Raw genomic sequence first — 12,868 nt, 5'->3', positions numbered from 1 at the left:
GGACAACCTTTTTTCGTGATCTCCAGAAGTTAGGAGTGCCCCATATTACATCGGAGGACATTATGTTTCCTAGGGACCACTGGATTGTGCGAAGAAAGGTGTCTCATCTCCTACTCGTATTCTTGCCGTCCACCGGACTAAGTGAGGTGTGGTGAAATTGCGTGTCTGTTATTTTAGGACTAAGTGAGGTGTTATGAATTTGAGAGATTTGATATGGTATTGGGGACGATTAGGCGGAGCAATTGCCGGCAGCTATATAAGGCTAAGTCCGCCTTATTCAACAATTCTTAGTACTACTACTACTACACCACGTATCGGTATACATTAGATCTTTCCTTATCTCGCGAACAATCGTCGCATGATTTTGTTCTTCGTTCGCAACTGGGGTCTTTGAAGGTTTGGCGATCGATTGGGCGCACTTTCGGCGAAGGTTGGGCGCACTTCTAGCGAGTGTTTTGGCGCACTCTCGACACAGTTCTGTTGTAAAACGGCTTTCACGCTTCTCTCGACTTTCTTTAGGAAGAGACGGTGAAGTATTTATTTATTTATTTATTTATTTATTTATTTATTTATTTATTTTTTTATTTATTTATTTATTTATTTTACTTGCGTCCCTACACAGCAGCAGAAATGTGCGTGTACTATACAATTCGTCTGTTCCTGCGTGCGCGTTCTTTCGGGTGTTCGTGCCCGATCCTGCGCACAAAGTTGGAAAATCTAAAATGGCTCAAAATTAACTTACGAATCTTCTTTCCGCATTTCCAGGAAGGCCGTCTCGGTGGCTCGCGAAGCCGGCCGCCTGCGAGACAACATGAAAGGAAAGAAAGTGAGGTTAGAAAAACTATAATACAATTACAATGACTATAAAGCTTACAGCCATACTAGTGAAATGGAGCAGTGAACCACAAGAACACGAAGGCAATCTAGCACACACCAGCTGATTTATTCCATCGCGCCGACGTAAACCAAAACCGACGTAATTGGTCTGGGCGTTGGAGCTGTGCTCGCCCAGACTACACGCGAAGCTGCCCGACACGCAATAGGTTATGTCAGCAGAAGTGTCTCGCACTCGGGCATTATTTTGAGTTGTGCCCGTTTCGCAAAATGTCAATTTCTCGCCTGTTTTGCGAGGCCTCCGATCAAGTGACGCGCTCGAATTCCGGAGCACCGCCTTGCTTGTGCTGCGTCATATCCGGGTCGTCCGCTTTCCGCCAATCATGGCTCGCTCGAAACGGACGCTCTCAAACAGACATGAAAATACCAAAGCTGAGAATTCTGCCGTAGATATTTGCAGTCCCATTGTTTAGTGCGTACATGTATACGGGTTTCGGTGGTCACAGACCCCCACTCACTTCTCAGGCTTGAGTGAGTGAGTGAGTGAGTGAGTGAGTGAGTGAGTGAGTGAGTGAGTGAGTGAGTGAGTGAGTGAGTGAGTGAGTGAGTGAAGTGTAGTGAATGAGTGAGTGAATGAGCAAACAGGCAGCCCTATACCTTTGCGAGGCGTGCCGGTGATTGCTCCGACTGAGGGGCACTATTCGCGGCGAATCACGAAATGTCACCGGGGTTTGTGTCCTTCAAAAAGTTCAGGACGTTACCTGAGATGTCCCGTCTAGTGATCCACTGTCCTTTTGTGGAGAGCTGATGCTACCAGAAGGTTATCTCGTTGGGCTCTGCGTTCACAAGAGCACGAATCTTCCGTACGCAGTAGAGCGAATTTCGACACACCGGCGCTGGCTGCTCGCCTACTTTTCCTCTTCAAACAAGCCGTGCGACAGTGACTACTGTGGTGACCGATCGCACCCCTATCTGTTCATCACTTCCTATTTGTCCCACTCCGTGGAGGAGCAACTCGATGACACTTTTATCGAAAATTAAGCTCGATGTAACCCGACGGCCACAGTCGTCGATTCCATTTGTTGTTGTGTGTGTGTTGTGTTGTGTAGCCAAAGATATACTGGCTATACAACTGCCGTTTCGCCTTTCAAGAAAGCCTTCGCCCGGGCATTCTCCATGCTGTTATCAACGACGCCAAGCCAAGGTGCCATGGCTTTGACCGCACGCTCAATCAGATCCACCGTTTTCTCTACTTTCGAAGCAATACTTTGCCAGGCGCCCGTATAGAGCGAACGCCCGTAAACACCTGGCAAGCCCTTGACCAGGATTTTTTCACTCGGTGAATCCGCCCTCGTCGCCGTTTGGAAAAGTGAACATCGACCTAGTTGGACCTCTGCCGCAGTCCTTGACCGTTATTCGGTGGATTATCGGGTGAGCGGACTACTTGTCCCGGAATGGAAAAAACGACCCCTTTCGCTGCAGGCGTACAGCTGTGGACGCCTCGTCCGATTCCTTTCGCGTTCATTCGGTTGTCCTTCGTCATGGCGCCCCCTCGAGTTTTGAGTTATCGAGGGTGCCAGCCTATACTGCGGACGTTGTCGAAGAACTACTCCAACTTTGTGGTCCTGTGTACCCACAGCGTCTGCACGATTGTCAAACAAATGTTGACGGAGGGAATTCACCAACCACACGCTGACGAACATGATATTATTTTATAGGTCATCTCCAATGAAATAGATCGGGACGCTGGGTTTTTATTGGTGACAAACGCTTCTTCTGCCACGAATCATTTGGTCGCTGTATATATGCTGCATTTTTTTCTCCCATCGATATGTCAGTAGTTCGAATACCGTAAAGTTCCGAGCGAACGCCCACCCCCCAAAACATCGCCCACTCCCCTTTGGGGGTAAAATATTCAATTTACTAAAATACCCCAAAGATTTCCCAGCTCCTAAAATTGATGGCTTTAGCGCCGATGAGTGAACAAAATAAACGTGAATCATCTATCCATGTGTTGAGGCGGTCACTTATTTGTCCTTTCCGCACTTGAGCCGTCAAGTTTGCCCATCTGGTATTTTTTCTTGATATCTCCGCCGTTTTGGGTTGGCGGTTCGGCCACTTTTCGTACTTTTTCGCCCCTCACCCGAAAGATCACCCATCCCGTATTTTTCGCTCGATATCTCTGAAATTTGGGTGGGCGTTCTTTAGGAACTTCTTTATACGGTAGTTTGTTTGATCGCGAATTGTCCTTCTTTCCACGTCATCATCTTTCGGTCACCGATTGAAACGTCGCCATTACCGCATCCCTTGACTCGTTCGGCCAGCTCCATCTATCTCTGCGGAAATCGTTGCAGCGTAACGTCACGACACGCAGAAGATGAAAGAGAAGGGCGGCTGAGTTATCAACTATATATACCGGCTATGCTGTAACCGATCCCCGCTCGATAAAGCACACCTCATCTTTTACCACATCAATAATCACCGTCGTTATCAGCTTGTCGGCGTTCATAGCAAGACGCAGGACATTATCAAAGATTTCTATAGTCACTACTATCCTGGGTTTGCATAGTTCTTTCTTTGTATGTGTGGGTTTTTATTGCGAACGGGCATCCAAGGCCAAATAGCGCCAGAAACGTGTTCAGTGGTCTTTCAGCGTCGCGTTGGAGTACATTGTTTGTATTGAATTTTTTTTTTCAGTTCATTCGTCCATTCGCCCCTTCGCATTGACTTATTTTGCTTACTATCCAATGGTAGTCCTTCTGTTAAACGGAGTGACTACCAACCCAATACGGCCAACCTAACCCCAACTGGAATGCCTCCCACCCTAGTTTGTGCTCCAACCCACGCTCTTGTTTTCGTATCTCTAAGTCATATCCCTAGCATTTTTTTTTGTTCCATGGCTCGTTGGGCTAATTTACGTTTTTTTTTAATGTGCTTAGTGAGGCCCCAAGTTTCTGCCCTATATGTCATTATCGGAAGTACGCATTTGTTATATTCTAGTTTTTGTACTGACAGCAATAGCTTACTTGCTGAAAATTTCAGGATACTTACCAAACGTAGCCCAGCCCATAACTATACCACGCCTGATTTTTCTCTCATGATTTGGATCTGAATACTTGCCCTAGTATCTCATTACGCACATTGCGAAAGGGCATTTTTCTGCGTGTTTGTTTGACATTTGTTTTGCTTCCTTTGGGTTTGCTTTCACAAAAGAGCTATGAGTAGGGCTTCCAGTGTTCTGTATACCCACATTAGATATGCAAATACTCAGAATGCCCCGCCTCTGCTAACAGGAACGAGCTTCGCGGTCCAAATTGTCTCTGTGTATTTTTTTTAGTATCTGGGGCATTCCGCGATGTGAAGGCGACTCCCCATTTTTCTGGTTCTTTTTTACTTATCCAGGTTTGCTCAGAATCACGATGCGTGTGGCAGGGAACCTGATGTTACGCGCTTTTAAAGCGAAACTTTCTTTGACTCACTGATGGCGTTGACGTCCGAGTAAAACGCACTGCAGGAAAACAAACTTTACAGACTGGGTTTCGCAACGGGTGCATCAATCGTACACCACATAACCCAACAATGCGATGTCTTTGCCCACCTAACGGGTCTCTCGTAATACGCAAGATATAGCTCAGCAGTATACACACGGTTAGCAATGATGAAGACGAAATACATTTCTAAGCAGGGTTAGCCCTCATTCCCACAGCCGTTTTTCGGCCGATTTCTGGCCGAAAACGGTGCGACGGTGACGGGAGGCCGAGCTCTACGTTTCCGTCACGTCAACATGACGGGACCATGCCCCGCGCTAAACCAGCGCAAGCCATTTTCTTTTCTTTTCAGATTAAAAACGCTCAATTCTAGGCTAAACTGATCACTAGGCAGACGACCCTGTACACCGACGGAGAGCTCCAGTACGAACGCTACTCGTTTACGTCTCCGTCGCGGTTTCTTGACGTGACGGTGCCGTGACCGAGAAGGTGACGGCTGTGTGAATGATGGCTTAGACTTCGGCTTCGGACATCGCTGGTGTGGAATTTGGACGTTAACTTTAGAGTTCGGCTCAGTCGGAGTGGACACTGGCTTTGGAATTTGGCAGTTTGCATTTTGGACTTTGGGAGAGTGGATTATTTGGACTTCGCCTTCGACTCAGGTTGCTTGGGAGAAAGCTTCGGGTTTAAACCATCTTTCTCTGAAGAAACAGGCCTTAATTTTTGTTACAGCCATTCGCGTAATAATAATCTGCGCAATGCTCCTTTCCGTCACGACGGGTATCAGAATATCGTATACACTAGCAAGCGCCCCTCCCTGCAAGGTCTACAATAAGTAGGTGCAGTTTGCGCGACACCAACAGCGGCAGCCGTGTTTTGGAATGCAGGCCGATGTGGACGCAGATTTATTATTTGCGCTGAATAACTCATCAAGGCTACAAAAACCGCAATGAGGAAAGAGGCTGGACAGAACGGGATCGATCGCATGATTATTACTTCTGACACCTGAAAATAGGTTTTATTTGTGCTCTCAATGCAGTCAAGGGAACTGCGGACTTGTACAAGAGCATAGCTTCCGTAGAGACCTTCGAGAGCGGGCTTATCAGATTGGGGAGACCGTAAGCTAGAGAACTGTGACTCAGTGCTGAGCGATATACATCAAGACGGCGGGTGGCGAGGACATCGACTAGTATTAATCTCCCATGTCTCACTTAGCCCAACTCACAGTGCCTCGAGGCTAATTAGAGGTCTTTCTTTTGAACAGACATTCATTCAATTCTGTTATAAGAAGCTGATGCAGTTCTCTTATCGGTCAAGTCTGGGAGATCGCGCAAGGATATCGAAACGCTCGTAGCGGGATAGCTCGCTTAGCACTCGGTCGGGCACAAGCCGATACATGACTGTGATAGAAGATGCGCGATCATTTACAACGACATTTTATCCAGTGTCTTAGCGCAGTAATCTCTCGCATTTGCACGAGATTCAAACGCTCCTGTTCAAATTGGGGTGTTAAGCTTCGAAGCTATACCGTGGCTATTCCCGCCGTAGTGGGAATAGCCACGGGAATAGCCACGTAGTGGGAATAGCAACCTTCCCGCCGTAGTGGGAAGGTTGCGCTTCGCGTTTACGCTATACCTCGGGATCTTTTATGTGTGCCGCTTTATCGTATGTACATGCGAGCGTTTCTCGTTTCAGCCTCCATAAGAAAAAAAAGCGCCTCCACGGCCAAGATTGTAACCCGCGTCCCCGTGCTCAGTTGTGCAACTCCTTAGCGATTGACCCTGCGGTGCAGACGCGAAATTCAAACGCATATACTTCCGCGCATGCGCAGTGATGTATGTGGGGAGCGGTGGACGGGTGTATACCGTGGGAACGAAGCACTGCGTTGAAAGGGGTCCAGTCTGTACTTTATTTAGAAAACTACCATCGTTGATTTCAATCCCAAACATTGTGCGTGTTTCACTTCTACATCCCTTCTACATTCACAGCGGCGTGTATGTAAAATTTGAACTTCCCGCGTTTTGCAAGTTATTCCTGCGTCTATTCTGCTTGCGCATGTCTGGCATAATCACCATAGCGTACGTGTACGCTTCCTTTGTCTGCAACTTCCGCGCTTCACGGGCGGGACTTATTTCCGGGAAACAGCGGATGTCCCGCGAAGCTCGACCTTCCCTCAACTTCCATCAACATCTTCTTCATATCGAAGAAAATGTCCACTTTAAGCCATCGGCGCTGGGCTATTTCAAAGTGCGCAGTGTCTATCGCACTCGCGTGGTACGTCCGCTGTTACATGACGGATGGCTCGACAGACCCAATTCCTTGACTATCGGTATTAATATCCTGTAGTAGATTGCGCTAAATAAATCAAACACTAAGCCACGAATGTCTCGCTCTATACCGCTTAACTTGCAAACGGCGAAGTCTGTACTTCCCAACATCTGCAGTGATTGCTTATCGATCAGCATACGTATGAATTGCGGCTATCGCACGGTTTTGTATACAAGTTCCTAAGCTTCACTTGGGAAGCTTCGGTCAATTGCGGAGGAAAATTACTATTATACACGAAGGCGGAACGCGGAATTGTATCCCAGCCATTGCCTGACAGCTCAAGTGCACGCGACAACGGAACATGATGTTGGACAAGTTGCTATTCGGCTAAACAAGACATAACGGCGCAATAATTTGGCGAGGACTTACAAAAACGCAAAGGACAGTATCCACTCGGCAGGGGGTGAGGAGGAAGTTTATTAAACGAAGTGGTGGCAGTAACAGTTTTGTAGCACTTCCGCGCGAGCGAAATTGCGGCATATGCGCGCATTTTATATATTCAGTAAACAGTTGAGAGCGGGCGCCTGTCCTGTATGTTTTTGTAAGCCTTCGTCGACTTTTCGCGCCGTTACGTCTTGTTTATTCGGCAACCGCCAATCAACGCATGCAGCCGCCTGCTGAAGGTCATTCGTTATACTGCCCTGTCCGCATTATTGCTTTCCCGCGTCCGGGCGTAGTATCTTGGCGCCTGGTCGGGGAATGGAAGGTGCTGCTGGTGACGGAGCGGCATAAAAGAGGTATTCCCCTTGGCCGTATAACTGCCTCTCCGAGACGTTGTTTCGCCCGCATGACGGCGCGGGTGCGTCAATACAACGTTCCGGTTCGGATGTTATGAAAGGGTTCACTTTTGAAGACGATAGCAACACTTTGGTCTCTGTCTGTCTGTCTTTCCGTCTGTCTTTCCGTCTGTCCGTCTGTCCGTCTATCCGTCTATCCGTATTTCCGTCCGTCTGTCTTTCCGTCCGTCCGTCCGTCTGTCCGTCCATCTATCTGTCTGTCTGTCTGTCTGTCTGTCTGTCTGTCTGTCTGTCTGTCTGTCTGTCTGTCTTTCCGTCCGTCCGTCCGTCTGTCCGTCCATCTATCTGTCTGTCTGTCTGTCTGTCTTTCCGTCCGTCCGTCCGTCTGTCCGTCCATCTATCTATCTATCTATCTATCTATCTATCTATCTATCTATCTATCTATCTATCTATCTATCTATCTATCTATCTATCTATCTATCTATCTATCTATCTATCTATCTATCTATCTATCTATCTATCTATCTATCTATCTGTCTGTCTGTCTGTCTGTCTGTCTGTCTGTCTGTCTGTCTGTCTGTCTGTCTGTCTGTCTGTCTGTCTGTCTGTCTGTCTGTTCCTCGATTAAGCCTTCCGGACAAAAGTTGTCACAAATTCGTCCAAAAAGAAACATATATAGGCACAACCATGCGAAACTGCTGAAACTGCATGCTGGACTAAGTCATCCATGTCCCCATTGTTTAGAGCAAAGGAATCCAGAGGTACATTTGAAGCAAAATGTAACAACACAACCGGTAGTAAACCTGTTGTTTTAGTTGGCAGTACACGTCGGTGTGGTTTTTACAAGATCAAGCAAAAAACACGCGTTAATAATGGCGCTGAATGCCTCCAGCACGTGCTAGATAAAAGCAAGCACACGGACAAACAAAACAGAACTCGCGCTTGGGCTGTTCCAGGGAGAACAAGAAACAAAAGATAAAGTAAAAGATTCACGTTGTCCCGAAAGATGGCTCGTGCGAGCAGTGCGAAGGCGGGAAACTTGAATTACATTGGACAAATCTCCACTCAATTCATTGTGACAGTATATCCGGAATGGGAGAGGTAGAGGGGGAGGAGTTGGAGCGGGGAGCTTAAAGGGGTGGCAAACAACTATCTTCTTTCGGCGACATTTTGCCGTTAAGCAAGCGAATATGCGGCCAATTTTTTGCTCTGGCCGACGTGTACTATTCGGCAAGACATAGACCGCAGCTCATTCAGCCGCCCTGCAAATTTATCTGCTTGACCGAGTGATCTGCACCGGCAAGATTATTTCCTGGGTGCGCGCATATAGCAGGAACGAATCCTCTTATGAAAGGACACAAGTGTTCCGACACCTTTCCGAAGTGACCCCCGTACTTGGCAAGACGATTCAGACTTCATATTCGATTTTTAAAGACGATAGTCTTTCTTGGGCTACTTAAACCCAGAAATTTTGGTCTGTCTGTCTGTCTGTCTGTCTGTCTGTCTGTGACTCGATTCAGCCACCCGGCCAAAGCAAAACAATGCCTGCGCAATAGTCTTATATAGTCACAGCTAAATCTACCCGTCTATGTCCGGTGTAATGTTCATATATACTTGTCAACATTGTTGAAGAAGAACAAGACATTACGCAAATATGAGACAACACCCGCCGCGGTGGTTCAGTGGCGTTGCGCTGCTGAGCACGAGGTCGCGGGTTCGATTCCCTGCCGCGGCGGCCGCTTTTCTGATGTAGGCGAAAAGCAAAAACGCCCGTGTGTACGAGATTTCGGCGCGCGATAAAGATTCCCAGGTGGTCAAAATTAATCCGGAGCCCTCCACTACGGCGCGCCTCATCGCCTGCGTTGCGTCGGCGCGTTAAACCCTACAATCAATCAATCAATCAATCAATCAATCAATCAATCAATCAATCAATCAATCAATCGATCGATCGATCGATCGATCAATCAATCAATCAATCAATCAATCAATCAATCAATCAATCAATCAATCAAATATGAGACAACAAATCAATACAGAAGTTATATTTGCAGTGTTCCTTTATAAAAATTCAAACATGCTTGACTTTTGCGAAATTAAATACTTCAGCGACTGCAGAAAGAGAATTCACTCCGCCGTCGCCTCCTGTCGCGCGCGCCAATGTAGCTTCTGGTGCCATTTTAAGAAATCAACCGGCAACAGTTACGCAAGGTTCCACTAGATAGTTTCCACGTTCTGCTTGCAACGCACGTGGAGTAGGGAAACGCGGTTCTATAAACGGTGAATTAGGGTACCTCGATTAACGCGCGTCTTCGCCGTACGGCAACGTTCGCATCGAGACACCCGGTTTGGAGCAGTGGAACGCGGGAAATTTAAAATTATTTAAGCAAACATTTGGCGTCTTTACCTTGGGAGGAGCGCGACGCAAGAGGTGAGCGGTGAGCGGTAAGGCACATTTACTTCGCAAAAGCCGATAAAGACTATAGTCTTTTGACGGCATTTGCAACGAAATGAGCAGATACGCGGCCAATTTTTTTTTTTAATTTGGATTTTCCACTTGCTCTTCTATTTCTACTCCGCTGGTACAGTCACCACCGACCTAACATATAGCAAGCCATTCCCTTCGCATAGCTGTCCTCCCTCTCCCTCTGTCAGCAAATGCCACTTAACGTATAGAAGTAAGATTTTTATTAGAAACCGGAACACCTCAACCGCTCCCCAATTATTCCTCCTCAACAATACGTGCATTCATAAAGTGAGTGCTATGGTGATTTTAATAGTCCCAATCAGTTACCACAGGCAAACGAGATTGTCAGTCCACTCGTCACAATCTTAAGATTGTGACCCCGGTATCGCGATCATGATCAGTGATTACCAGAAGAGGGATGGTCATAAGGCTCGTTATGCGAGACGGCGGTTAGACGAGTGGTCAACAAAGCGATCCTTTCATAAAACGGCGCGAAGGAGTCGGAACGCAAGAAGGAGGGACGACGACACAGCGCTTAACTCACAACTGAATTAAAGTGATTGATTGAAGGGTTTAACCCGCCGACGCAACGCAGGCAATGAGGCGCGCCGTAGTGGAGGGGGGCTCCGGATTAATTTTGACCACCTGGGGATCTTTAACGTGCGCCGAAATCTCGTACACACGGGCGTTTTCGCTTTTCGCCTTAATCAGAAAAGCGGCCGCCGCGGCCGGGAATCGAACCCGCGACCTCGTGCTCAGCAGCGCAACGCCTTAGCCATTGAGCCACCGCGGCGGGTAACTGAATTAAATTAAAAAGCAGCAAACATATATAACACCCTGAACAACCACGTGGCCGCATATCTCGGCGACCGAGGATAATCGCATGTTAAATCCGTTGAGGAATTACGCGTGCTCAGCCCTACACTATGCAGCTTATTGCGCAACGCGACCAGTTAGGAAACCAAATTCCCTATCTGCCAACTGCACGGACGGAGCACTCACGCACTTGAATATTCGCACGAAGTATTCGCATATTGCTCAGCGTTGGGAGGAGGAGTTGCGTCTTTGAAAACGTTGTTGTAATTGCTAAACACAAGGCTCAGAGTGTATATGGAAGATTATCGAAGCTTTTCAAATTAAAAGAAATGGTGACATACCAGGTTGGAAATTGTTTTGCCTTGTTTACAAACGTCTCGTTCAAGAGTTCTTTTAACTTTTGGCCGGGTGGCTTAATCACAACACAGACAGACAGACATTCACGCCAAAATGTTCGCGTTTACATGTGCAGCTTTCCCGCTCATGGCAATCCTTTCGACAGTGATTACTGTGTAGTTATTTAGCGAAATGTAACGTTCTTTCGCACAGCTAATATTGGGGTTGAAAACTTGCTTTGTGCGCAGTTTCAAGTGTCGCACGTTGCGCGACTAGGTTCCTGAGCCACGGAAAGTATCCCACAGAAATGCATGGGGAGTAAGATTTGACAGCGAATTACACACAAAATATTCAGACTCCTGGAAAGTTCTTTTAGCGTTTTCATCTTCACGTTGACTTCTTGCCTTATGCCAAATATCACTTTCCTGAAGTAGTTTCGCTAGGTTCGAGAGAGGTCGGAATTTTGAGCGAGAAGGCTGGGTATGAAGTGTCCGTAATAAGAGGATCGTCTTTATTACCTTCCACGCAATAGACGTTAAAGGACAATGTGAGGCGCGTGTTCCATCGAATGACAGGAAATCAAGTTCTATATATTTTTAGCAAGAGGCAATTTTTTTCCGGATCATTTGCTTCTTTTTTCCCTCTGAGATACAGCTTATAAACAATGTTTCCGAGGCCGCCATAAGGGCCTTTGTTTTCCTGCCCCTCATTCTTCTCGCAGCATTGTACCCGCAATTGTCGTGCGGCGCCTTCCTCAACGAGATAATGGTCGTACTCGACCGCCGCACGCGAAGGTCGCATGCGGACCTGACAACCGCGCGCTAAGTGTACGCACTCGACCGCGTGGGCGCAGCCTCGCGTTGAACAACTCCCCTTCCCCTAAAGGCCCAACGATCAAAGCTGGTACTTTTGTGGTTAAATGGGCTATGAAGACGAGATACAACTTTGTAGAGATTGCAAGAGCCTGATTAGTGTGTTAGAGTTTTTCGAATAAAATTTGATCCGCTCATACATCCATCCATCCATCCATCCATCCATCCATCCATCCATCCATCCATCCATCCATCCATCCATCCATCCAATCAAGTGTTTTAGACCATATTTTCAAGTACTTAGTGCTCTCTTCTCAAATAGACAATGTAAAAAAAATGTGCGCTTAAAGTGAATTTCGGATAATAAGAACACTTTTTCTCTGTCCCTTCGAGTTCATCTTAGCGGGGGTTTATTTACCGTAACCCTCGAGGTTTCAAACGTCACCTAACGCCCAATTAGCGGAAGAGGCGACACCGCCGCCTCATGCAGAGTGACACACTCAGCGGCAACAACTGAGGGAAACAACCCACCTACAGTCCTGAAATATACCACCCCGGAAGTTTCTCGCCACACTTTGACTCACCCACACAGGCAACTATTCTGTCCGGGCTGCATGTCGTCCGGCCCAATACCATGCACTCCTGCCAACCTCAACCTCTACGACCAATCTGGGTCTCGGTACCGGTGTTTTGGTAAAACGGCGTTTCGGTAGAACCCCTAGCCGATGCCGCTCGCCACTACCTCTGGGAAGTGCGCTTCGCTCTCCTAAAAAAGTGACCACTACATACAAGACACCCATGGCCCGCACGTATAATGCCAGTCGACTAAACGAACCGCTGACACAAGGCAGACAACAACCGGTTCACGGTCTTCCCACTGCGCAATAAAGATAACGAAAATACCCGGCGGTCCTGCGTACGGTGTACGAGGGCTGGACAGTGTGGGGTGTACTTCGCCTGCGACACCCGGAGCACGAACTTGAACCCCATCACAAGACATCCCCTATTGATTAATGTGCGCTTCATCAATCAATCGATCACTTGGCGAAGTGT

The 12,868-nt window shown here is 47.4% G+C and overlaps 1 protein-coding gene across 1 annotated transcript in view; it reads right to left on the bottom strand.

Moving 5' to 3' along the window:
• Window positions 1–12,868, bottom strand: part of LOC144148658 (kelch domain-containing protein 3) — an 83,808-nt gene that overhangs the window by 68,817 nt on the left and 2,123 nt on the right. The window contains exon 2 of the mRNA XM_077680175.1: window positions 743–799. Within this exon, the coding sequence (XP_077536301.1) occupies window positions 743–799 (57 nt within the window). The remainder of the gene's footprint in view (window positions 1–742; window positions 800–12,868) is intronic.

This window comes from Haemaphysalis longicornis, unplaced genomic scaffold, assembly GCF_048455015.1.
Source record: "Haemaphysalis longicornis isolate Haplotype H1 unplaced genomic scaffold, Haemaphysalis longicornis Haplotype H1 scaffold_8, whole genome shotgun sequence".
NCBI lineage: Eukaryota > Metazoa > Arthropoda > Arachnida > Ixodida > Ixodidae > Haemaphysalis > Haemaphysalis longicornis.
The sequence above is the reverse complement of the archived record's forward strand: the minus strand, read 5'-3'. Positions and strand labels throughout refer to the sequence as shown.